Raw genomic sequence first — 27,638 nt, forward strand, 5'->3', positions numbered from 1 at the left:
AGCAATCTCATCATGTATTTGTCATGATTGGTCAGATTTCTTTTTCTTTGTTTCCCTAGTTCAGGAGTCAGTATGCCTTTCATTAACACTAGTCTGTGAAGTTCAGTATTTAATGTCTATGGATGCTTAAGGCATAGAAAACATAGGAAGACAGCCAAAACAGCAATAGAAGTTCTTTAGCCCATTGATTGATATCTTTACATCATCCTTACTAAGAAGCTATATTTTAAAAGATTGGAACCTGCTATTTAAAAGAATACTTTATACCCAGTTATTTCTTTCATTCATATTTATCTATTTATTGGTAGGGTTTAATTGTGTAGCCTTGGCTGTCATGTAACTTTTTTTGTAACCAGGTTGGCCTCAGACTCAAAGTTTCACCCATCTCTGCTTCCCACGAGCTGGGATTAAAGATGTATGCCACCATGCTTGGCTAGTTGACAGCTTTTATAAAATGAAATCTCAGTTTCCTTCAAGAACCCAGGAATCTGTCTGTTCTAGACTGAATATTGGACAAAGAAAAAAACTAGATGTGTCTTACTGGTAATGAGTTAATACGCAATATGCGTGTTTGTGTAGGCCTTTCTAACTCAAAATGACCTAACTTTTTGCTTAAGTAATTTGAATAAAAATACAGAGATTTTTCTCATTTTCTGCAAAATATTCTAGTTTTAATTTCTAAGTTAACTTCACTTTTGAGAGTAGTATAGCCTGATAAGGATTTCAGAATCCAGGCCCTTTGGCAAGTTATGCATTCTTTTAGACTTATAAACTACAAAGTGCTCAGAAAGTACCTGATACTGCTAACAGCTGTCTTCACTGCTGATGGTTCAAATCTGCACATATGGTCGTCTGATGGTCTTGGTTTCTCTTTTGAAACATACACGCATAAAGATGATTACCCAAAATAGAATGTAATTTTAATTTATGTTGTAGTTAGATTTTGAACATCATGATGAATAAAGTGAAGTGCTCTTTTTACGTTATTGCTGAACGCCCTTCCTCAAATGTAATTTAAATGATGTGTAATGAAGACATTTTGGGGGTTGGAAAGTCTATGAATTATGGCAGTTCTAATTAATACATTTTGTCTTTAGTAATAACAGGCCCCGGACAGCCGTTAAACCACAATGAATTGGCAATTCTTCTAAACCTACTACAATCTAAATCAAGTGTTAATATGGCTGATTTTGTCCAAGTGTTGAACATTAAGGTAAACTCTGAGACTCAACAGCAGCTAAATAAAATAAACCTTCCTGCTGGAATTTTGGCAACAGGTGAAAAACAGACAGATCCATCAACACCACAACAGGAGTCTTCAAAATCATTGGGAGGAATTCAGCCTTCACAGACCATCCAGCCTAAAGTGGAAACTGATGCCGCCCAGGCTGCTGTGCAGAGTGCATTTGCAGTTCTCTTGACTCAGTTAATAAAGGCTCAGCAGTCAAAGCAGAAAGAGGTCATGCTAGAAGAGCGGGAAAATGGATCGGGACATGAAGCTCCTTTACAACTCAGGCCACCTCCAGAACCCAGCACTCCGGGATCTGGTGAGTGGTTGGCTAGTAGTTGTTGCTATCTATGGTGTTCACTGTTCGATGACATTTGTAAAGACATTCTCAGGTCACTGGTGATAGTGACCTACTCAGTTTACTTCCTGGAATATATTGTTAGCAAATTGTCCGTATATGATATTATTCTTTATGATTATCTTAGAAAAGAATAACTGTATAAATAAGATAAATTTACAATAGCCCGTTGTTCTGAACACAAAAGGACAAATATTGTGTGTAGTTACCTACTCCCCAAGCTTTAAATGTGAACAGAGAGAGTACCTTTGGAAAGCTGAATAGTCTATTCCTTTAATGACCTTTTGTTTAAGTGGTGGTGGGCAATATGGGTACTTGTGAGACCTCCTTTTGCATTTGACATTTGTTAGACATTGAATATTTGATCATTCTTGGGACCACTCCTTTTGAGTATTTCATTTTCTATAGTAGCTTTTGACACTTGCTTTTATTTCACTTAGGGCAAGATGATCTCATCCAGCACCAGGACAGGAGGATAATGGAGTTGACACCAGAACCAGACCGGCCTCGGATTCTGCCCCCTGATCAACGACCTCCTGAACCTCCTGAACCACCACCAGTCACTGATGAGGACCTGGATTATCGGACAGAAAACCAGCATGTATCCACCACTAGTTCTTCACTAACTGACCCTCATGCTGGAGTGAAGGCAGCCCTCTTACAGCTGCTTGCTCAGCATCAGCCCCAGGAGGATCCCAAAAGAGAAGGTGGTATTGATTATCCCACAGGAGACACGTATGTGCCCACTTCAGACTATAAGGACAACTTTGGATCTGCTTTCTCTGCCGCTCCTTATGTTAGCAGTGATGGTCTAGGAAGTAGCTCTGCTGCTGCACCGTTGGAACCACGTAGTTTCATTGGGAACTCAGATATTCAGTCTTTGGAGAACTACAGTACTGCTTCATCTCACACTGGTGGCCCACCTCAAGCTTCTGCCTTTTCCGAGTCATTTCCCAGTTCAGTAGCTGGATATGGAGACATTTACCTCAATGCTGGTCCCATGTTGTTTAGTGGAGACAAGGACCATAGATTTGAATATAGCCATGGTCCTATCGCAGTCCTCACAAACAGCAACGACCCTTCCACAGGGCCAGAGAGTACTCATCCCTTGCCAGCAAAGATGCACAACTATAACTATGGTGGTAACTTACAGGAAAATCCAGGTGGCCCTAGCCTCATGCATGGGCAGACCTGGACTTCTCCTGCCCAAGGACCTGGATACTCACAAGGATACAGAGGACACATTAGCACATCAGCTGGCAGAGGTCGAGGCAGAGGGTTACCATACTGAGTATCTTGTTTTTCCTCAGGCACATCATTTTTATCTGGAAAGACTTTTCTAGCTGCAATTTCAGGCAGCAATCCAAGAGACTTGAATAATATTAATTCAACAACAGCTTTATTTTTATGTGGAAAAGGGTCTTGCATACAATAGTGAAAAACAAAAACAAAAAAAAACTTCGCTTAATTTCATGCTGTTCTTAAAACTAGCTCTATTGATTGTACATCGTCACAGATTTTAGTTAACAGTTTTATTTTGTATTCTTGCAGTTTTAAGTGGATGCTAACATTAGGGACATAATGTTTTTATGGCCCTGTTGCAGATCTTCTGAACTATGCACACTTGTGCTTTTTTTTGTAAGTTTGGACCAACTTTTATGTAACAACCAACCCTTTCCCTCACCCTTCCAGTTTTACAACAATCAGAAAGGGCACTGATTTATTTGGTATTTTCTTTTTACAAAGCTACCTTTAGTCAAAGGTCACTGTCAGTCTTTGCACCTGCTTTCAGTGTTATTGTGAAAGGTGTACTTTGTGCTCATTTCAGAAAATAAAACACAACCTTTCTCTTGATGCAACAGTTTTATATAAAAAATGGTCAACATTATTTTTGTTTTGTTTTTCAGGTTACCATAACCCAGCAAAATTCATTCAAATGAAATAATGGTTTTTATATGAAAACTATGGGCAGGGTGGGAGGGGTTGAGTAAGTGCCTTAACTGGTAAGCTTAAGGACTGAGGATGAAGTTAGCCTGTACACCCACTTGTCTTTTAAAGGAGTATGCATTGTGTTGAAGAAGCAGGAAGCTCTCAGTTTTTAGGAGTTGCCTGGCCAGTTCTGTTAAGTCCATTCCCTCTGCCTGTCACACTGTCCTTTTCTGCCTGTCTTTTGCCTGTGTTAACTTTCACTGTTACCTTCTCTTGGTAGTGGTATAAGAGAAAAGAAAGGGAGACGCAGTACCTTCTGTTACTTCTGAGAAGTACTAAAAAACATCACTTAAGTGTTTGAAAGTAATAGCTGGCTAAATTTTAGAGTACTCTCTTCTTTCTGGCTGCCATGCTGACCCAGTTTCTACTTGGAGGACAGGATTTTTGAAGCAAGTATGTAATAATGATTCACATAATAAATGTATTAAAGTTCACACAAGGAGGGTGGCAAACACCGTATCTTAAGTTATGTCATTATTTTTAAAAGTCAACTTAAGTAGAAATATGTCCTAGATTTAATTTAGTAAAGCAAAATGAAAACTCAGAGAATTTTGTGAAATTTACTGTAACTTCTGCCAGATTAGAGCAGTGCTACTAGGTTGTTTTAATGTTTTTTCTTCTATTAAATTCAACCAAGAAAGAATAACTGTATGTTGTCAAGTCTCACTATGCTTTACATTCACACACGAACACAAAATTATATTTCTAGAAAGGAACCAAAGGTAAATAACCAGCATTTCCCTTATCACTAATAGACTCAGAAACTGGGAAGTTGAGTGTGCCAGTTGACAATTTTAACTGTTCTAGTCACTTTTTAATTGGAATCTTAAATAGAGAAAACTGTTATGACAAGCCAGTTTAACCTCATGCCCTGTATCTATTTGTGACCCTGCATTTCAAAACATGATTCAGGAACCAGTAAGGCTATTCTAAAGAAGGTAATTTTCACTTTATGCCTATAACATGAGTTTTCAGTTGACCGTTTTATTTTTGATGATATTTTTGTTGGTGTAACAAAATTAATGGAAGAAAAAACTTTGCTTTTATTTGAGTATTGAGTACTAAACTAATAAAACATTAGAGGAAGTGAAGAAATGTTTTGAAATTTAGCAAAATAGAGTATTCAAGTTTCTGAAATTTCAATATGGCAAGTCTTAGCACTTCAGACTTCACTATAAGGGGTAGCATCTAAAATTACTCTTACTCATCACACATGGCGCTGCTGCTGGCCACAAGCAGCTAACCTAAAGTGGAACTATTTATGTGACATGACTAGCCTGTGTTTTAAAAATTAAATATTTTATATAAAATTGACCTGTGTTTGGATAGTCTTTCTAATTAAACATTTCAGACATATATCCATGTTGGGACAGTGGTTGGGAAGACAGGGAAATTGTTGACTTCGAAATAGAAAACTGGAACTATGCCTTTTAATAACCTGTACTTTCTAAGACAATGTAACAATACCTTATATATGTAGAAGAAAAGGGATGCCAGTTACACCATAATGTAGTGGTGAGAGGCCAGTTATTGCATGGTAATCCCAGGCTCAGGTGGTATTACATGGAAACAGTGTGTCTTGTAACATGGCAAAATAATCAGCCAAGTGTAAATGTATCTCTGCAAAACAGTATTTCAGTTCGGTGAGTTTGGATTAAGAACAGAGCTGGAAAATCACTAATTATTTAGGTTATAATCTGTATTCTTGAGTAAAATCTAAACTGATTGGGAAGTTGGTAGAACAAGTCAGACTGCAGATAAAAAATGAACATAAAAACAATAACTTATGGAAAAACGTAATTTTCCTGTGAAGTTTGTATGTCTCAACATGAATTTTTCCTGCATGGAAACATCAGTATGTCCCAAGATTCAGTCTTTATCTGTTGGAAAACTTAAAAGTATTTTTAGAGAGTTGATTGACTGAGCTGCTTTATGGAATGTGAAAAATGTGGCAGTTTAACTGTTTCTGCTTCTGTTAGCAAATACAAATGTAGTGACTAAACATGCTAGTCCAGTTCTTGGGATATATCCATAATCATGAGGGAGATTTAATCACGTTATCTATGAAGCTGGTAGAGTTTCTTGTAAATGTATGGAGGGAGAAGCTAGGTGCTTATGCTTGAGTGAATAAATCATGCTTGAGTGAACGTAACATGAATATTTGGGTAAAGTTTTATATTGAAATTTGAATGGAGAAATAAGGCCCTGTAAGGAAGCAAGGCCAGAAAATTAGTTAACAATCTTTAACTTGAATCTGACTAGCTCATAAGTGCTGAGATTTGATGCAAACACCTGCAGTGTGGGTTAGATGCTTCTGAACTGAATCAACGGCACCTGTGTGAAGGTTTTGGTGAGTTTGCTGTATGTTCACTCCAGGTTGTTTGCGGTGGAACTTAAATGCAGGTGTTGAATACATACATGTTTGGGATGCTGGCTTGGCTATTTTCAGCCTGAACTTGACCCACTAATAGACCACACTATAGCTGAAGAAAAGGCTTAAAAGAGCTTATTTTTTATACCTGGTATTGTCAGTGTGGTTCCTTCTATACCTACAGCACATCTGATTCTGCAATAATTTTTTTTTATTTCATTGCTTTTTTGTTGCAGCCTCATTTAGCTCTGGCTGGCCTGGAACTCACTATGTAGTTAATTAAGGCTGGCTTTGAGCTCCTGATCCTCCTGCCTCTATCCACCAACTACTAGTATAAAGGTAGCTGCTACCATGCTTATGCAATACCAACTTCTTACTAAGGAAACTCAATAACCTGATGAGTATTTAGACTAATACTTTATCTAAATTATTAATTTTTAAGGGCTAGGATATAGTTCTGTGAATGCTTGCCTAGCAGGCACAATGCCCAGGTTTAATCCCTAGCGTGTACACACGCACACACACACTAAAAACTTGGTACTGCCAGGCAGTGGCAAATATCTGTATCCTAATGCTTGGGAGACAGAAGCAAAACGTTTGAGAACAGCCTGGTCTACTTACTGAGTTGGGAATCAGCCAGAGTTACAGGGGAAAAGCCCATTTTCTTTGACTATAGAAAAAAAACAGGAATAATAATTTAGAAAACTAGAAGTTGGTATCAGTTGTATTTCATGTTTGTAGTTACTAAAAGGCTCCTGTGCATTTTCTACAGGCTACACACAAATTGAAACGAAGGCATTAAAAATGTATTTCCTTTTTGCACAGCAGAATTAGTATCAGGCTTACAAACAAGTTGCATGTAAATCTTGTAATGATCCTATTAATTCAAGTCATTCTATAAGACTGCCATTTACAAAGGACTTATGCAGTTGGTTTTCTTATTAGTAGAAGTTACTAGTAATAAGCTGTTACATGATCAGCTGAAGATGGAAGAAACAAAATTGTAGTTCTTGACTCATCAGAATTTTCTAGTTCTGACTTTATTAAAATGAACCATCCTCAATCCTCCCTATTAGTTTGTTGTACAGATACTATATTCTTTTTTTTGGTTTTTTTTGTTTTGTTTGAGACAGGGTTTCTCTGTAGCTTTGGAGCCTGTCCTGGAACTAGCTCTTGTAGACCAGACTGGCCTCGAACTCCCAGAGATCCGCCTGTCTCTGCCTCCCGAGTGCTGGGATTAAAGGCGTGCGCCACCACTGCCCGGCAGATATTATATTCTTTTGCGAGACTTTTATAATGTCTCATAGTTAAGTCTAATGTATAAGCCATTTGTTTTTAAAAGGGAAAAAGGTTGTGTTTCATAGCCTCTAAATAAACTTCCACAAGAATTTCAGGCCATTTTTTTAAACCCTTGTTTTTTGTATATAGTCAGAATAGACTCTAGAAAAGACCATTTGTGATTTAGTGTGCCCTGGTTTTCTTTTTCGGGGGGGGGGGGACCTTAGTGCTTTCCACTTAGATGTAGTCTTTAGGAACAGGACACCAAGAGGGTTCTGTCTGTCAGACTTTTTTGGGGGGTATTCTGGCTTGTCTATACTTTAGGGAGGTGAGGATTGGGTTTTATACCTTTTCTGGAGCCTAGACTTAGACTTTGTATCAACAAACAGCTTCTGATATCCACTTTGTCCTAACCTAGTTTTTGTGTTTTCTGTCTGATTGATGTGGGTATAATCCTGAGGTCTCTGTTGTGTTCCATCCTGATCCTTGATTCTTTTTTATATGTGCATTTGTGTTTTGTTTCAGTGAGGATTGAATTCAGAACCCTGCACATGTCAGGAAAGTGCTTTATCATGGAGCTGTATCCTGTTGTGGTTTTTATTATATTTATACTTCTTAGCAAAATGCACAGCCTGTGTGGATAATTTGGTATAGAACAGTTTCAGAACTTTACTAGCTAGGGATGTAGCTCATTTGGTAAGTATTGACCTAGCATGCCCAAAGCCTCAGTTTGATCCCTAGCACTGGCATAAAAATACATATGGTACTGCACAACTGTAATCTTAGTATTTGTGAAGTGGAGACAGGAGGATCAGAAGTTCAGAGTCATCCAGCAACACAGTGAGTTCCTGCGGCCATCATGGGATACATGAAGGCCCTGCATTCAAAACAAACGAGAGTAGAACTTAAGTTTACATTTTCTCCTTCCTGTTTTCTGTTTCTGTCCCTTAGTATCATTTTACCCATTACTCATTTCAGTTGAAAATATATTCAAACTTTCCCTCTGGTAGCTTGCCAGTATTTTGTTATGTTCCCCTTGAAAGGTCCAAATTTTTATTTGTTGTTCAATGTTCTATTTCTTAGAGACTCTTGAGTATTGTGAGCTTTCAGTCATGAACTGCCTGCTTTGAGCGCTGAGACTAGAAATGGGTCCTCTGAAAGAGCAGTACTTGTTCGTGACCACTGAGCCATCTCTCCAGACCCAGTATTGTAATTATTTAAGTTTGTATCATTGGCAAGTTAAATCATTTAAAATAAAAGTTTGGCCATATTGCTTAGCTATTATTTTTATTAAATTTTGAATTGATTTATCCTTTTTGATTTTATGAATGTCTTTAACTTTTAGAATTTTTGTCCTTTATTTATAAACAAATACATTAGTGATGGACTACTTCATAATGTATGAGTTCTTTTCCATTCATAAAGCTTATTTATTAGGATCAGCCTCAATTTTAACAATGGTGTTAATACGAATTTAATACGGATTTTCTCCTTGGACACCAGTTAATAGGATTTAATATTAACCCATACATTTAAATTTTTAATATTGCTGTGTAGTATTGACTAAGTATTTAAAATTCTGTATCTGTGATTACTCAGGCAGGCATTAGCACGTAGTGGCACTTAGGTAAAAGAAGCTGGAATGTTGTTTTATTTAGAATATGTCCTGAGAATTAACTGTTGATTGAATAAGTATGAGATGTTTTATTTCTAATTTGATAATCCTGGCTCTTTCCGTGAAGGAAATTCTTTTAGTTTTCTTCCTTTCATTTTTATTTTCCATCTGGTCAGGGTTCTGGTTCTAACATGGATCTTGGGAAATTTTCATTTTCTGAACATTTATATATTCTGCAGTATGTTTAAATGAACAGTTAGCATGCAGATGCACATAATATCTATTTTTTTAAACTAAGTGTTAATTTCTTCTCTTGGGGGATGGGAGGTCTAGTCCTTCTTGTTCTTTTGACATGGAGTCTGTAAGTTGTGTTGCCCAGATTTGAACCTGTGAGCTCCAGCGACACTTAGTCCCAAGTGAGCTGGGACTCCTTGTCACCCAGCATTTTTTTTTTCTTGATTATATTTCCCTTTTATTTTCTTCCTTTTCCCAATCACTTCCATTCTCTCAGTAGTCAAATATAGTTTTAATTTATCACACTATTTGATTTTGGTTTTTTAATTTCATATTTTTCTTGTTTTGTTAGTTGAGTAATCGTTTTCTTCAACTTTTAAAAGGGAATTTTAATGTTAGGAATCTGATTACTTCTTTGACTTTATCTTTATTGTTTAAGGTTATTGTAGTTTTTATCTGTTATTTTCCAAAACACTGGCAAGATGCCCTGTATTCTTGTTTTACATTTTCATATATACTTACTCATTATTCAGCACATAAATGTTCGATATTTATTTACATCTTAACATGAATTCTACTAGGTTCTGTTTTAGTATGCTGTAATTACTAAGTCTTCTGTTTAGCTTGTGCTGTCTGTCAGGTTGTTTTGAGACTAGGTGTATATGAGCAGGAATGGTCTTAGACTTGGTGACCTTCCTGTTTCGGCCTTTCATGTGCTGAGATTATTTGTGTGTGCCATGATGCTTTGCCACACCACCTATTTGTTTGACAATTGTGATTGTTGCTTTAAAATATATTTTATTTTTCAATTCTCTGATCTGTGTGTGAATATGTGCATGTGGATGCAGGTGTCTAAAAGAGGGCATGGACTCCCCTGGAGCTGGAATCAGGGTTGGGAACAAAACTCAGATCCTCTTTTTTTTTTTTTTTTTTTAAATAAGAGTTCAGAACTGCCGAGCTTGTCTCTCTAACCCCTTTGTTTTCATCTTTTCTGAGATTTTTTTAAAATTGTATTTTGATAGCTTGTTTGTCTTTAAAGATTTAACAGATTTTTCTAACCATATATTTTCCTTTTTGAAATGTATTTTTCTGTTGGTGCTGGGAACTGAACTTGGCCTCATGAATGCTGATTAAGTGCTGTCCCTGTCCTGTGTCTCTCTTGAGTGAATGGCATAAGGAATTCAAAAATTGCCCAATGATTTATATGAAAAATAAAATGTATCTGCTTCATTTTACTTTAACCACCTACTTGTGGTTTCATTTACTTTAACCACCATTTGTTTTGTAGTAAAGTTCATGATTTTTAGAACCAGTTTTCAAAAGATGTTTCTGTTCTTAATGTAGCCGTTTCCAGAACAACTCTACAGCTGTACTGGGTGGACTATTAGGTAACATTGTTTTCCAGAACAACTCTACAGCTGTACTGGGTGGACTATTAGGTAACATTGTTTTTAGATTAAGAATGGTCATTGCTAATAACATGACCAACATTTTGTAACAAATCTGTTACACAAGGAAGAAAGGTGTTTAATGCTAGACATGACTAAGACAGAGGTCAGAGAGTCTGAATTACAGGAGACTTTAACACGTTTTAAGAATCATGCTAAAGAATGTAGAACCACGAGTGGCTGAGATCATTTTACTAGTAGGTGGCTCAGTGCATAAAAACGCTTGTCAGGATGTCTGATAACTTCAGTTCCATCTCTGGAACCACAAAGAAGAAAGTGCCAACTTCTACATGCTGTCTTTTGACCTCCACACATGTACTGTGCAGCATGTCCCCACACACATGTACACAAATTAATTTTAAATAGAGTTGCTCTACCAGGTTAGAGACCCATAGTATAATTTACTGTTCATAGTGGGTAAAAACTGAAATAATTACGTACTTTAGTAGAGAAAAAAATTAAGATACTAAGAAACAATGCATTTTGACTGAACAGTCCTGTATTGACACATCTTTTTATAAACTAAAAACAAATATGTATTAGTTAAAATTCCTGTTGCTGTGATAAAGAATGTGGCATATACAATTTTAATGAAGATTCATTGGAGCTTACAGTTTAAGGTGTAGTCCATCATAGCAGGGAAGTCAAAGCAGCAGGGGCTCAAAAGAGCTGGTAACATGTTACCCATAGGAAGAAGAGAGCAATGGATGCTTGTGTCTATAGATCACTTTCCCTTTTTAATACCATTGAGGATTCTTGCACAGGAAATGGTGCCACCCAAGGGGGAAAGTCTCCCCACCTGAGTGAACCCAGCCAAGATAATGCCCTACAGGCATACCCAGATGCCCATTCCCCAACACTCAGGCTCACACATTTTCTCCTATTTTCTTTTCTCACCCAGTCACCCTTTTTCTAGTCTTTTCAGAAATTTATTACGAGATTGTCTAGATATCGTTCACCAGTTAAGAGCATTGACTACTCCTACAGTCCCCACCAGCACAGTAGCTCACAATCATTAAACTCTGGTTCCAGGGTATCTGATAAATTCTGGTCTCCAAGGGTACCAGGCACAAACTTGATGCACAGACATGCATGCAGGCTAAACATCCATACCCATAAAACAAAATATCTTTTTAAATTGTAGTCTGTTTGTAGTGTTTTGGGATATTTTATTTTACTGAAAATATTCTTTTCTCACATGATATATCCCATTTATAGTTTCCCCTCCCAGTTCCATCTGGATCTACTTCCTGTCTCATTAGAAAAGAACAAGCCTCTAAGAGATAATAAAATATTATCTGGCAGTGGTGGCTCACACCTTTAATCCCAGCACTCGGGAGGCAGAGGCAGGCGGATCTCTGTGAGTTTGAGGCCAGCCTGGTCTACAAGAGCTAGTTCCAGGACAGGCTCCAAAACTACAGAGAAAATTCTGCCTCAAAAGAACAATTTATATAAAGATACAACAAAAACTATCATTGCAGTCAGGAATCCCATAAAAACACTAAGCTGGAAGCCATACTATGCATACAGAGGAGCTGGTGCAAAACTCTGCAGGCCCTTTTTAACCACCAAGTAGATGGTCTTTCGAATCTTAGCTTTACTTTGATGTATTCTAAGTTTATGTCTGTAGGCCCATATTTTTACATGGGGTGATAGCCAGGCTCTAAGGCCATAGTTAAGTACCTGAGGTAGTCATGTACCCTTTTAGACAGGCTGTCTGTCGCTACCTAACAAAAGGTCAGGATGTTGTTTTGCTCCTTTCTCTGTAATTTGGAGGATGCCTGATAGAGATGCTGATTTCAGCCTGTGTGACTGAGCTAGCATACAGACCAGGAAGATGTTACAGAGGAGGTAGATGTGGACATGACTGAAAGCCATTTACCTGGTTACCTAGGAAACAGAATGCTAATGAATATCAGCTTATGTTTTGATATATAAGGCTCTTTGGAGAATAAAGCAGGGGAATTTTCAACATGTGAACTCAGGATTTCATGAGGGATCACAGAGAATCTCCCTCCTGATAAAGCCATGTGAGTTGTGTCTTTATTCCTGTGCCTCCAGGCCGGTTCAGATAGTTTATGTCAGTCCAGAGAAATAATTTATGGTTGGGGCTAGCACTGGACCCCAACATAATGGCACCCAATGTGGGGCTGACCTGCAAACCGCCCCCCCCACATACACAAAAACTGGAAGAAGTATGGAGGAGAACCTGAGGAACCCGTGAGAAAAAAATTACACCACAGGTAGATACATGAGTACTGGGCGCTCAAAAATAGAGATCAAAATTTAAAGAAGTATAGGTAAAGCAAGACAAAATTTAAATTGGGAGTAAAAATTTGTATATAATAAATATATACATATATATGTAAATATATATGGGATAAGAAAAAAGTACTCAGTTATATATGTTGGTAGATAAATGGAGTTAGATGGAGCAGAAACAGTGGCAGAGATATTTAAATCTGTAAGCGTGATAGACGCAGAGATACAACTTTTATCGTTTGCTAAACGGGTAGAAAAGGTGAAGAAATCGCCTAGGTTACCGCCGAGATTGGGGTGCCATGTGTGTGCAGTAGCCAGGTAAATCTAACCCACCTGCAGGTGAAAGGCAAGCAGGAGACAAAGTTTAAAAAATAAATTTAATACCATACAGGCAATAAAACAGTGGAACGGATTCAGGAATTCTCTTAATTTTATAATAGTTAAAATGAAAAAGATACTTAAAATTTGGTCCAGCTATGCCTGCCAGATCTTGTGACAGCAGGCTGGCTGACACTCTATGTCCTACCCTGTGCCGTGCGGCACAGCTTCAACTACAAGCTGAAAGGCAGGTTTTCAAAAAAGCTAGCCTCAAAAAACTACAGCTTCAGGACAATTAAAAGTAAACAAGCAGGTTAAATATGCTTTTCCATTTCACAATTTTTGCTTCTTTGTCAAAATTTGTAGTTTGTAGGTGTATGGATTGATATAGTTTTCAGTACTGTGGCTCTGTAGGGAAGTTTTATAGTCAGTTTGTGATACATTCACAAGTTCCTTGATCGTACAGGATTTTAAGGTTGTTTAAGCTAAACCAGGCGGTGGTGGCACACGCCTATAATCCCAGCACTCGGGAGGCAGAGGCAGGCAGATCTCTGTGAGTTCGAGGCCAGCCTGGTCTACAAGAGCTAGTTCCGGGACGGGCACCAAAGCTACAGAGAAACCTTGTCTCGAAAAACCAAAAAAAAAATTGTTTAAGCTATCCTGAGTTTTTATCTTTTCTTATAAAACTGAGAATTGAGAATTGTTCTTTTGAGATAGTGAAGAATTTTGCTATAATTTTAAATGGACATTTGCATTAAATCTGTAAAATGATTTCAGTAAGGTTGTCATTTTTCCTATGTTGGTTCTACTTCCCCATGAGAATAAGAGATCTTCCATTTTTTGATGTCTTAAATTTCTTTCTTAAAAGATTTAAAGTTCTTATCATACAGGTTTTTCCATTTGTCTGATTAGAGTTACTCCAAGATAATTTATGGTATTTATGACTAATGTAAAGCATAATGTCTCCCATCATATGTGTAGAAGAGGTGCATTTTGGGTTGTTTTCAGATTCTGTCTATGACAAAATAATTCTGTTGTGAACATAGTTGAGCACATGTCTTTATGGTATGGTTGAGCATCTTTTGTGTCTGAGTTTTAAGGTAGTTTGTTGCCTAATTTTCTAAAAATTCGCCATACTAGGATCCAAAGTGGCTGTGCCAGTTTGCACTTTCAACAGCGGGGAAATGAAGTACTCTAAGTGTATGTCTTCCGTTATATATCTTCTTTTGCATGAGACAAGTTAGAACGCTCATGTCTTTCATGCCATCATACCAGGTTTTACATTAATATTAATCTTAATTTCAAATGAGTTGAAAAATTTCCTCATAGGTTTTCAGTACAATTTCCTTTAATACTCTTGATATAAGCACAAGTTGTGTTTTGTGTGTGTGTTTCCCTGAAAAGCATTGACTCTTCTCTTGGGTCCACAAGGTAGCTAACAGCAGCACAAAGGATTGCCTTACCCCAGATGAGGAAATTTCTCATGAGTAATAATGTCTAGAGAAAAATCCTGTCCCTTCAAGCAATAAGGACTTCTTTCCCCAATCTTGTAGACCAGAATTGAGATGGATCATGGAGACCACACCTAAACCACACATGCCAGAACTATATACATGTCTTGCTCTTTTTATCTTTCCTGTTTAACTCAAAAGCTCATGTTAGTATCCAGAAGAAAGACCAGAAGGTCATTATATCCCTTTATCCTCCTTCGGATGTTTGCAATGAATAAATCACTCTTTACCAGCATGCATCCTTGTAAGTGACATATTTGGGACAGGCTGAGATTTCTGGAACTCAGGCTTTACCCTGAAGATTCTGGAAACAGTTAGACTCCATTGCTTTTTCATGATTCCACTTCCCAAGTACTGTCAGCAGCTTGTTACATCTTGCTTCCCTGTATTCTCCAGACAAAGCTAAAATTCTGCTTAGATTCAGAACCTCCAAATACTGTTTTTGAGCTTGCATTTATTTGATCATTGCTAGAGAAATGCTTAAACATGTCAACCAATTTCTCCTCAAAATCACTAATCTCCTGTATCCTACGTTGCCCAAGCACTGTGATACAGTGTTTCATTAATTCTAAAATATGCACACTTTCATATTCGTTGTTAGGGTTGCTAAATAGAAATAACATAATTTGAATGACTTATCAGCAGATTATTTTCTCACAATTCTGGCAGCTGGAAGTCCATCTCAATGAAAGTTGGAAGTTCTACAAGGAACTTTTCATTTTGTGTCCAGCATCAAGAACTGTACCTGGCAGCAGGCGGTGGTGGCGCATGCCTTTAATCCCAGCACTTGGGAGGCAGAGACACGTTGATTTCTGTGAGTTCAAGGCCAACCTGGTCTATGGAGTGAGTTCCAGGACAAGCTCCAAAGCTACAGAGAAACCCTGTCTCAAAAACCCAAAACAAAACCCAAAAACAAACAAACAAACAAAAAAAAAACCCTGTACCTGGCACACCTACTTCATTATTTAATGAGCAAATACCAATCCAACCTGTGTATGTTAAGAAGGATGCACTAGGTGGGAAACCAGTCCTTGGATGTTGAATTATTATAGAACCATAATAAAACTGCATAACAATCAAAGACATCCAATATTCTTTATAAGAACAAGATGTAGGTTGCCAAGGATATAGTCATCTAGAAGAAAAGCAAGAATAAAGTCCCATCTCAGATCTAGCCATGTGACAACATATAGACAAAGGGAGTTCTCGCTGGTCAGAAAATTCACTTTCCCACTAGGAAATCCTTATATATGGGTAAGCACACATATGCACTTTGATCAGTGAGTATTATCCTTTCATTTTCCTCCCACTATCCTGATGGAAGGCTTTTTCCCCTTTCAAATGTAATGATTCTTCTCACTATCAACTGACGTTAAGGAACCGTTAGATATAGAATAACAGTGGGCCGTGATGAGCTGTGTATTTAAACCTGAAAAGGAAAACAAATCATACAGCAGTGTTTGCACTTCAATTTGTCTCCCTAAGGTATCTTACTAGGCATGACTCTTAAAAGCTTGTGGGTGCTCAATGTTAAGTAAAATTTTAGAATGGGTCATGGGACAGAAAAGGATTATAAACTTCATTATCTTTGTGTATGAGACAGGGGAAGGAGAGGAGAGAGGAGAAAATGACAACTATGGCCACAGCACGAATGTCAAGGTCAGAGGACTCTGTAGACAAAGTCTGTAGAATTGGTTCTTTCCTTCAACCTTTGATGGTTATGGGGCTTAAACTCAGGTTGTCAGGTCTGTGCCTTTATACCTACTGAGCCATCAATAAATCTAATAATCTATAGTTGAATCTGTTTTGTACACTGGCTTTCGACTTCTAGCTCTGTACTTCTCTGCAGCTGTTACACAGTAGAGCGTATGCATAAAAAGATACCTATTGGATTGCTTTTCATCTCTAGTACTATTTCTCCGCTTTCTCCTGGGAAACTATAGAACTCACTATACTTAAGTCTCTGAGGTGCAGAGGCAATGGGACCTGGGTTTGACCCAGTGAGCAATATCACATTTTGTCAGTCACAGACTAGGGAATGCACATATGACAGAGTCAGCAAGAGGCAATTCCAAGACCCTTGCAAAACTGCTACAGAACTTGGACTCTCCCCATTAGGTTGCTGAGGGAAGTTTTATCAGTCTTACTGTGTTCAGTAGAAAATTTGGAAAACAAGAACCACCACCAAAAGAGGAACAAAAAGTTGATGGCATCCTCTGAGCTCCTCCATGTAGCCAGGCTCTGGTCTTAAAGTGGATTATTTGGTGCTTAAGAAAAACTAAGTTGGATTTCTGAATCTTACAACCTGAAGGAATTGACTAGTATACAAATTTCCAGAGTGTGAAAATATGCATATAAAATCTTTAGAATTATCTGAGTTGAATTGGGGTCAAAAGAGCTAGTCACAAAACCTCATTTCTTTCATTTCCCACTTAGCGTTTGTATTGAGTGCCCACAAGCACAAACATGCCACAGTGCAGCTGTGGAGGTCAGAGGACAATTTGCCAGAGTCAGTTCTCTCCTTCTGTCACATGATTCTAGGGATGGGACTCAGATCAGCAAGGTTGGTGGCAAACACTTCATTCATTAAGCCGTCTTGCCGACCCACATTTTTAAGATGTTTATTAGGAACACAAATTTCCATCATCAAAATTAGCAAACATGTAGCTCGAGAGATGGCTTAGCAATTAAGAGCACGAGCTGCTTTTATAGGCGGGGCCAGTTCCCAGTGCCCACTTGGTGGCTCCTAACTCAAGTTCCAATGTATCCAGTGGCCTCTTCTGGCTTCAGCTGACACCTCACCACCACAATGCAAGCAGCATTTGTTATCAGCATCTCTTCTCTTTTTGACATTGTAACAGGCATATAATGTTACACTGCTGTTTTGAAACTGTTTTCTTCCAGTCTATGTCTTGACTTCCCATTTTCTTTCTTATTTGGGGACGGTCAGGTCAGCTTCTATGTAACCCTGGTTGTCCTGGACCTTGATATGTAGACCAGATTGTCCTCAAACTCATAAAGCTCATCCTCCAGCCTCTGGCTTCCAAGTACTGGGATTAAAGCTATGTGCCACTATTCCTCAATGTCCTAAGTTTTATTTATTTATTTATTTATTTATTTATTTATTTATTTATTTATTATATATGCAATATTCTGTCTGTATGTCTGCAGGCCAGAAGAGGGCTCCAGACGTCATTACAGATGGTTGTGAGCTACCATGTGGTTGCGGGAATTGAACTCAGGACCTTTGGAGGAGCAGGCAATGCTCTTAACCACTGAGCCATCTCTCTAGCCCCCAATGCTGGAATTTTAAACTCTTGATTTTTTGCTGGTACCCACACCTGTGATGAGTTCATGCAAGTTACAGCTATGCCATATCCAGAGGCCAGTCTCACACAGCACTCCTTCCTTTCTTCTGGCTTTTACACATGTTCTGAACCATCTCCCTCAGTGTTCCCTGAGCCTTGGGGGCTTGATTGATACAGATGTTCCATCTATAGCTGATAAATCACAGTCCCTTATTCTCAGCATTTTGAATAGTTAATGAATCTCTACAACACCACGACTCTGCAATAAGAAGTTTCTCTGAACAAGTTTGAGAACAGCACCAATCTGTTGGCACCAGGTACAAGCTGGGCAAATAGGCAGAGCTTTGGGAAGAATGCTTAAGATCTCTGATTTTTTTTTCTTCTTTTAAAAAAAGACTTGTCTCATTTCATGTACATATGCCTGTATGAGTGTATGATCCCCTAGAGCATCGTTTCTTAACCAGTGGGACATGACTCCTTGGGGCATTCATAGGGGTCGCACATCAGATATCCTGTATATCAAATAATTAACATTACAGTTCGTAACAGTAGCAAGTAGGGTGGTGGTGGTGACTCATGCCTTTAATCCCAGCACCCAGGGAGGCAGATACCTATGAGTTCGAGACCAGACTGGTTTACAGAGTTAGTTCCAGGATAGCCAGGGTTACACAGTGAAACCGCCTTGAAAAAAAAAAAAAAAAAACCAAAACCAAAAAAAAAAAAAGTAGAAGTTACATTTATGAAGTAGCAAAGAAATAACTTCATGGTTGGGGGTCACCATAACATGAGGAACTGTATTAAAGGGTCTCAGCATTAGGAATGTTGAGAACCACTACCTTAAAATTACAGGCAGTCATGGGTTACCATATAGATGCTGGGAACAAAACCCTCATCCTCTGCAAGAGCAGCCAGTGCTCCTAACTGCTGAGCCATCTCTCCAGTTCCTCATATTCTGTTAGCCTCCGTTATAGGTTCATGCTCTGTTGAACTGGCTACTCTAGGTATTTTGCTTTCACAATTATACTTCAGAGTCAACAGGGTCAGTAAGGTAGCTAAGCAGGTAAAGATGGCTGCCTCCTAGTCAGATGACCTAAGGCCCATTAAATGTCCTCTGACCTCTACATTTGCACCGTATCATGTGTATATCCCCCCAAAATAAAAGAACAGTGCATTTTAAAATTTAGAATCCATTTATCCACATGTAAAGCAACTTGCTAGTAAAAATATGAAACTGGTCTAGGTTTCCACCAAATGATGAATGGCTAAAGAAAATATGATACATACACACTAACATCATAAAAGCCATGAAATCCTGTCATTCTAGCAAAATAAATAAGCCTGGTGGGCTTTTGTTTTTTGAGACAGGGTCTCACAATGTGGCTCTGATGGAGGAAGGTCATTGGCTAATAAACTGCCTTGGCCCATTTTGACAGGCCATCCCTTAGGTGGGTGGAGTAGGCAGAACAGGATACTGGGAGGAAGAGGAAGTGAGCTCAGGCTTGATGAAGCTCTGACCCAGGATGGACGTAGGCTAGAATCTTCCCAGTAAGCGCACCTCGATGCTACACACATTAATAGAAATGGGCCAAGCAGTGTTTAAAAGAATACAGTTTGTGTGTTATTTCGGGGCATAAGCTAGCCAGGCAGCCGGGAGCTGGGTGGCAGAAACGCAGCCTGCAGCTCCCTCAGCATGGCTCTAGCTGTCCTAGAACTGTATAGACCAGGCTGGCCTCAAATTTAGAGATCCACCTGTCTCTCTCCCAAGTGCGCAGATTAAAGGTGTGCATCACCACCACCCAGTCTTTTGAGTAACATTACTCAATGAAATAAGGAAAACACATATACTATATTCTCATTGGGATTTGGAATTTAAAACTGGCAATCATGGCTGAGGATGACCTGGAGACCGCTAACAGGAATAGGGTACAGCTGGATTGCAAGAGTGGCTTCTGTGTACTATAAAAATAAAAGCACAGTAGAGTAACTATGGCTTTTAATAATGGCATGTATCAAAATAAGTACAAACAAAATAAGAAAAAAACAAATAATAAATGTTCTAAGTGATGAATCTGCCAATTGCCTTCATTGGATCAGTATACACAGTATATAAATATTGAAATAACACACTGTACTTCAAAACTATGTATGTGAACTTAAAATATTAGAAAAATATTTTGCTGAGACTACAAATATTTTATGGCTAGTATTTCAGTTCCAAATTTATAAAAGTATGAATGACATAATGACATGAGTTGTAGTTATAAGCCGATCCCATAATCACTACATGTAGATTTGCTGGGGTCTACAGTACCTTCAAGGGCACTACATAAACCTAATGTTCTTTTAGCATCTATATATCATTTTAAATTGTATAAATTTGTGTGAAATGACTAACTCTTGTAGCTTTAATTTTGTATTTCATGTTTTTTAGAAATATTTTATTGTATGCATGAGTGTTTTGCCTGAATGTTATGTGCACTATGTGAATGCACTGACTAAGGAGACCAGAAGAAGGTATCTGATCACCTAGAACTGGAGTTACATGTGTTTGTGCAGAAAACTAAACCTGAGTCCTCTGCAAGAGCAGCAAGCAATCTTAACTACTGAGACATCTCTTGGCCCCTCATAATGCTTAGTTTTCATTTATTTATTTTTTTTCCTTTTTAAGTGTCCTTGGCACATAAGGGTATTTTTTTCCCTTTTTCTTTTTTAATGCAGGATCTTGTTGTGTAGCCTTGGTTGATCTTAAACTCATCTTCATGGTTCAACCTCTGGGAATATAGACTTGTAAAGCACTCAAATCTTATTAGGGTTTCTAAATGATTTTTTGAGTTAAGTTTACTGTAAACTTTAACTTTAACTTCACAGTGCCATTTGTTATACAAAACTTTTTAAATCTAAGACAATTTTATCAATCTTTTATAGCTTAAAAAAAATCTGGTATAAGAAAAAATTTTCTAGGGCTGGAGAGATGGCTCAGAGGTTAAGAGCACTGGCTGCTCTTCCAGAGGTCCTGAGTTCAATTCCCAGCAACCACATGGTGGCTTACAACCATCCATGAGATCTGGTGCCCTCTTCTGGTGGGCAGGCATACATGCAGATAGAACATTGTATACATAATAAATAAATTTAAAAAAAAGAAAAAATTTTCTAATATAAGGTTATAACACACTGCCTAAATTTTAAACATTTAAGTTTCTTGTCCTTTTTTGTCTTTGTTCTACATGAAATTTAACTTAGCTTTTAATGAATTAGAGATTTACTTTTACTTTTCATATGCAAGGAATAGAAGGCCTATTGTCACTATCTGCTTTACCTCTGCTGATTTTCAAGGCTATGGAATAGAATGTTTTACATGTGTGTTCATTTGTGAGGTCTTCAGTTATATTTTATTCATTTGTTCATCCCTGTACTAATAAATGAACATTATATAGTTGAGCAAAGTCTGGTAGAGCAAAGCCTGATTTTACACATACACACACAATCATTTTGTAAAATCTAAAAATGATTTTGAGATTGTGACTGAAATAGAACCTATGAAATGAATTTTCAGTCTCTACTTCTCCATTCAGTCATACTTTTAAAATGGCCTTCAAATGTGCCTTGTACTTTACCTCCAATGCTCCAAAATTACAGCTTGCTATTTTCCCAACTGATACACAGGAGTATTGTAATTACAAGCTGTTTTTGGACAGAGTTATAGTTCAAGTTTTCCTCTCATCGGCCCACAGTTAGTTTCAGCTTTCCCTTTTCACTCTTGTAGATGTGATCCCGTCTCACTTCTCTAAAATACCTGTGTATCCAGTTTTAAGAATGTTTTTACTTCAATTTATTTGCCTATTAATACAGACCCTGTTCTTTAACTGGGTAATAAGGTGCATGATACCAAAATACTCTGAGAGGTTGAGCCAACACTGCCACGCAGAAGTGAGTGAAATAAGCACTATTAGTTCATTTTTATTAATTTTTTTTCAGGCTGGGACTTAATCCCACGGTAAAGTTCAGAGTTACTGTAGCTGGCACTGGTAAATCTTGTTTAGGATTTTGATAACAATGTCTATAAGTGAAACAATCTACAGATTCTATTTATTGTTTTGGAAAATTTGAAATAAATTAATGTAAGTTTAAGATATATTGAATAAACCAGGCAATAGTGGGACGCACCTTTAATCCCAGTACTTAGGAGACAGAGGCAGGCAGATCTCTGTGAGCTCAAGGCCAGCCTGGTCTAGAGAGAGTTCCAGGACAGCCAGAACTGTTAGAGAAACCCTGTCTTGAAAAAAACAAGAAAAAAAAGGGAGAGATTGAATACTTCCCCACCAAAGGTTCACATAATACAGAAATTACAATACAATAGCCTGGAAGCCTACTCTTGTGGACAGAGAATTTACAATTATCAATTCACAATCTTTATTGGTATTACTTTTATAGGAATTCTCTACAGGCTGTCTTATTTCATGGACTTGTATTTCTTGGCAAGGGAGTACTTTGTTTTGAAGTTTATTAAAATTTCGGTGAGAAAATATAATTTGTATATCAAGTTTTAAATTTGTACTGATTTTAATTCAGTTAAAATAAATTACATAATGTATATACTTGCAAAGACATGTATGTATTATATGTGTGTTCATTTTGTGTAAATGCCTCTTATACACTGAGAAATTATCTCTCGATAGAGCAGTTTTTGTGGAGATGTGCTAAGGTCTCCACTGTGATGTTAAAACTTTCTATTTCTTTTTGTTTTTCACCTATGAAACATATGCTGGATCCAAGCTGTGAAGCTGAGGACCTTGACCTCCTAATTCTGCTAACCATTTCCCAGGCATTGGGATTAAAGGAGTATAAATCCATGAATGGTATTTTGTGCTGGGGATCCTTGGAAAGCACTCGATCAGCTGACTCGCATCCCCTCATCCCTGAATCTCTCTACTTTAGATGTGTTTTCCCCCCAGAGCCAATAGGGTCCATTTTTCTAATCCTAGTTTATGATCTTTTGCTAAAGCAAAATTACTTAATTTCCCTCGGTAACTGAAACAATTGGATCATGTGTAACCCAGGCAGTCTTTGAATTTGGAGATTGTTCTGCCTATGCCTCTTGATTTAAAGCTTGAGTTTCCATGCCCAGTTTTAAGATTTACTATTTTTCATCCTTTTCTTTCACTCTTCTTGAGTTGAGTTTACTATACTCCCTTCCTTCCCTCCTCAGCTGATTTGAGATCCCCCAAAATTTTGGTCCCATACCCCTTAGAGTAATTTTTAAAAAGATATATGGGACACGCCTTTAATCCCAGCACTTTGGAGGCATAGACAGGCAGATCTCTGTGAGTCTGAGGCCAGCCTGGTCTACACAGTGAGTTCCAGGATAGCAAGAGCTACATGATTTTTTTTTTATCCCTTTGAGAACTAGTCATTTCTCTTATTTTTAAATTCTTAAGCTCTTTTATAACAGGTAGAAGGCTGCAACGTTTATTCTAAACTTGTACTTCCCTTCCTTACCCATGTAACTCAATCTCAGTGAAAGGAAGTAGGATAAAACCAAAAAATTAAATAAATTAAAAAACTTAAAAATATATTAATTTTGAGCCAGGCAGTGGTGGTGCACGCCTTTAATCCCAGCACTCAGGAGGCAGAGACAGGCAGATCTCTGAGTTCTAGGCCAGCCTGATCTTCTACAAGAGCTAGTTCCAGGGCAGGCTCCAAAGCAACAGACAAACCCAGTCTCAAAAAAAAAAAAAAAAAAAAACCCAAAGTCTTTAGAAAGCACTGTCCATAATCTTTATGCTTTTTAATGCTTTAGAACAGAATAAAGACTTCTGATTTTATGGTTAAATACACGAAGTTCTAGACTATACTTTGGAAACAATTAGTCTTATTTCCTAGATTTTTCATTTTCTTTCTTTTTATTTTATTTTGAAACAGGGTCTTACTATGCAGCCTTGGCTGGCCTGGAACTGGAACTTGCTATGTAGACGAGACTGGCCTCTAAGTCACAGAAATCCACAGAGATCCCAGAAGAGTTCTGGGACTAAAGGCGTGTGCCACCATGCTCAGCTACTCCTATTTTAATGTGCAGGTTCTACTAATTGTATAGGATATTTTCTCAAAGTAAAATAGTATTTTATAACACTGGGAACTGAGATCCATTTACATAAGTTAACTGGCAATGTTTTCACTATGGGTTAGAAAATGACAAATCTTGGGTTAGGTAGTAAATATTGGATAAAGAAGAAAAAGATACCAGGAAGTTCATGGTAAAATTGAAAACACTTGTGGTTTAAGTCATGGCTGGAGACTAAGGAGGCCTGAAAAACAATTACTGAAAATTTACAGATTATATAACAGACTGGCAAAAATTCCTGAAAGGTTTCAAAAGTGAAAGAAATTCTGGAAAATATAAAACATAACCTGTAAAATACCTGGGGTGGAGGGGATGGGGGTTGGAGAACAAGAATAGGAGGTCTTGCTTGTAGCCCAAGCTGGCCTTAAACTTGTAATTCTCCTCCCTCAGCATCCTGAGTCCTGGGACTGCACACTTACATTTGTCTGAATTAAGTCACATTCCTTTAATGTGAAATGTAATGTTAGTATATAAGAACACATGGACTGCTAACTTCTCCATCCTTGAAATCACACAAATTTTGAAAATTTGAGATGCATCTTCAAACTCATCATTGTTCAGCATGGTGGAAATAAAGAACCTGATTCACCCCAAATCAACCGTAGTTTAATATTAGATTTGGATATTCTTAGATGAGGCAAATAGCCTTACCATTTGCTTATTGCCTAAATTGGTAGCTTTTCCTTTGTTATATCCATACTCTTAGTTTTCCTTTCATGTGATTCACCCAGACTAGTTTTTAAAACAGGGGACAAAAAAAAAAAAAAAAAAAAAAAGGACAGCCATTAAACACACACTGCCATCTCCTTTACTGGTCAAAACATCTCAACTCTGAACATTCCATATGCAAGTGTAACAGTGGATGAAATGTTTCACTCATAAGAAAAATAAACTTCATCATACTCCTTTAATCAGGACAGTAAGAAATGTTTGATAAAGTTCAAATCGACACATCCTCTTGATAGGGAAGTGGCAGAATTCTGCAAGAGTATATGGGACTTGAAATGTTGAGCCCATTTTGGAAAACAAATCTTACCATTGGTTTCTTTTGTAAAATGGGAGAAAGATTAAATTGTTGTGATCCCTTGATCACAGGCATCTTCTTTCTTTTTTTGAGACAGGGTTACTCTGGTAGCCCTGGCTGTCCTGAAACACACTCTGTAGACCAGGCTGGCCTCACACTCAGATCCGCCTGCCTGCCTCCCAGTGCTGGCATTGAAGGTGCATGCCACCACCACGTAGCACAGGCATCTTTGGGTTCAACTCATTTACACAAGTTGTGTAAAGTTCTGTCCAAGATGTTCCTGACACATGAAGCTTCCAGTTGAATTTCAGAAAAGTTAAGAAAAGTATCTTCCTTTTTTGCCTGTGAATGTTTGCGTATTGCTGTACTGTTGGCTTATATCCACTACAGACACTGGTTCTAGGCCAGCCCAAGGGTCTTCAAGCATTGAAGGCTTAAAATAACTTTCCAACTCATTAGACATTCTTTTTTCTCTACCACGCCCTGATCCAAATGGTGTAGATGTCCTTGGAGAACCCTTTAGGAAAAAAATCATCAGTTAAAAAAACATCTAATAGTGATAATTGGTACTTTCGAGACAAGTTGACGATTAGTGGTGATCACATTTAAAGCTGAAAAGTGAAGCTGAATAGTATATTCAATTGCAAATCTCTTGTTTTCTTTAAATCAGCAGGTGGTGGCCCACGACTTTAATCCCAGCCCACAGAAGACAGAGGCAGGCATGATCTCTGTGGGTTCGAGGCCATCATGGTCTACAGAGCTACAACAGAGAAAACCCGTCTCGAAAAACAAAACAATTACTAAAACCAATTGTATATTTCGTTTTTAGAAAATGCCTATCTTTTGCCTTTCTTATGGGATAACCCTGCAACTATCAAATACAAATAAATCCTGTACAAGCCGTGAACAAATTAATTGTATTCATTTTTTTCTTGAAAACGTTTTAACCTGATAGCTATCAAATTTCTACTTTTATATTCCATGAAAATTTCCTACACTTTTTAGCTCCAGCTCAATGGGATTGAGCTGGTGAGAATATTCAAGTTTGCAAAACATGGTAGATTCAAGTTTTCAGTCAAAGAGCTACTTCCTGCCTTGTGGACACTCATTTCGATGAAGGGAAATTTACACAACTCCCAATTCTCGGTTTTGTCCTTCAAGAGAACTTGGAGTAGAAGTCAATATAGTTCGGGGAAAAAATTGTAACAATTAAAAAAAATGAAACAAAAGCAAGGATGGACATCGGTAGGAAATGGCAGTGGACTAAAGTCTAGACAAGTCATACAATAGTAGGGAATCATTTGTCCTCCCCATAGGATTCCAGGATTATTTACTGAAAAACTGACAAAAACAAAACAAAACAAAACAAAACCAACTGTGGGGGCTGGGAGAGAAGAAATAGAGGATTAAGAAAATTTGTATATGAATATGGTATACTCGTTAAGAGCACATCTGCTGTGGAACAGAGAACGATAGCTCTGCCACTAAGATAATCTTAATTTATTTCTTTACACTTCAGTATATTTATCTGCAAAACTGGGCCAACGTAGTAGGTCACTTCACAGAGGATTAAACAATCCATGTAAAGGGAAGTTTAGTATCACGTCTGCCATCGCAGTAAGAGCTCGGCAATCGCTAGCTATTGTCTTTACCTGGGGGTAGGTCTGCTGCTGCCCTGGGGAGTAGCCGAACTGATGCTGGGACCCCGCGGGGGACCTGGAGTAGGAGCCTGGGTAGCCGCCCGGGGACGGAGACCCGAAGCGGGGCCCCGAGAAGCTGCCGCCATGCCGCGGAGAGTGGCTGCTCCCGTACGGCCTAGCCCGGGGCCCGCACGGCGGAGTTTGGTGCGGACTCCCGTACCCGTCCCGCGGGGAGGGCGGTCGCGGCCCCCCGCCCAGGGCACCCCGGAAGCTGCTTCCACTACCCCAGCCTCCTACCCCCGGGCCGGGGTACGGAGGAGTTGGGGGTCGAAAATTCGGTCGGTGCATATCAGGAACTGAAGCTGAAGACCTCCGTCGACGATCCTCTCACCGGAACTCCAGCAATCGACCGCCAGAAAAGAACTGGGATTCTTATATTTATGAAGCCTTCCGAGTGCCAGCGCAGTTCGGCACCTTAGTTCCGGGCGCACAAAGGTTCCGATCGCTCAAAGCTTCCGCAGGAAGGCGAGTAAATAGGTCACTCAATCCGGAGGACGTGGGTGTGTCTGAGAGGAGGAAAGGCTGGTTAATGGGACCCACACGCTCGAACACTGCCTCCGGCAGCCTTTGGTGGGACCCACGTCCACGAAGGCGGAAGCGGAAGACGCAAACCCGTCGTCCTGTCGTTTAGGCTTTGCGGGGTGTGGCAGAGTGCCGTAGGGTGGGAGAGGACGTGTCGGGGGAGGTGATCCCGGAGGGGGCGGGTCCGAGGGGGGTGGGCCATCGGGCTCTGGGGCTTCCGGAAGGCGGGGTGTCTGCCGGGCCACAGGCCGAGTCGTGGGCTCTAGACAAAGGGGCAAGACCGAGTGGACGCGGGGCGGAGGGCAGCGCGGAGGCGCGGGGACGAGGACGGGAGGGGGGGGGGGGGAAGGGGGG

The 27,638-nt window shown here is 38.8% G+C and overlaps 2 protein-coding genes across 3 annotated transcripts in view; one reads left to right on the plus strand and one right to left on the minus strand.

Moving 5' to 3' along the window:
• The window catches only part of Cdk13 (cyclin dependent kinase 13), a 100,605-nt gene extending 95,716 nt beyond the window's left edge, over nt 1-4,889 (plus strand). Inside the window, exons 13-14 of one of the 2 annotated variants that reach the window (XM_050142377.1) lie at nt 1,098-1,547; nt 2,027-4,889. In XM_050142377.1, coding sequence (XP_049998334.1) covers nt 1,098-1,547; nt 2,027-2,877 — 1,301 coding nt within the window. In that variant the 3' untranslated portion in view covers nt 2,878-4,889. The remainder of the gene's footprint in view (nt 1-1,097; nt 1,548-2,026) is intronic. The other variant, XM_050142378.1, reaches the window with a different exon arrangement.
• A 19,941-nt stretch (nt 4,890-24,830) lies between these two features.
• On the minus strand, nt 24,831-27,062 carry Mplkip (M-phase specific PLK1 interacting protein). Its single transcript, XM_050142379.1, has 2 exons — nt 26,715-27,062; nt 24,831-25,579 (listed from the first exon to the last, which is right to left on the minus strand). Exons 1-2 carry the CDS (start codon nt 27,048-27,050, stop codon nt 25,379-25,381), a joined length of 537 nt encoding a protein of 178 aa, XP_049998336.1. The 5' UTR covers nt 27,051-27,062; the 3' UTR covers nt 24,831-25,378.
• Between the last annotated feature and the right edge of the window lie 576 nt (nt 27,063-27,638).

This window comes from Alexandromys fortis, unplaced genomic scaffold (genome assembly GCF_014885135.2).
Source record: "Alexandromys fortis isolate MF-2015 unplaced genomic scaffold, M_Fortis_MF-2015_v1.1 scaffold_5, whole genome shotgun sequence".
Lineage (NCBI taxonomy): Eukaryota > Metazoa > Chordata > Mammalia > Rodentia > Cricetidae > Alexandromys > Alexandromys fortis.

Bases quoted from the DNA above. Each gene is read 5' to 3' on its own strand.
- Mplkip (XM_050142379.1), bottom strand. From the start codon at position 27,050: ATGCACCGACCGAATTTTCGACCCCCAACTCCTCCGTACCCCGGCCCG. The intron at 25,580-26,714 runs GTAAAGACAATA...TTTTTCCTAAAG, and splicing joins AGCAGCAGACCTACCCCCAG to GGTTCTCCAAGGACATCTAC.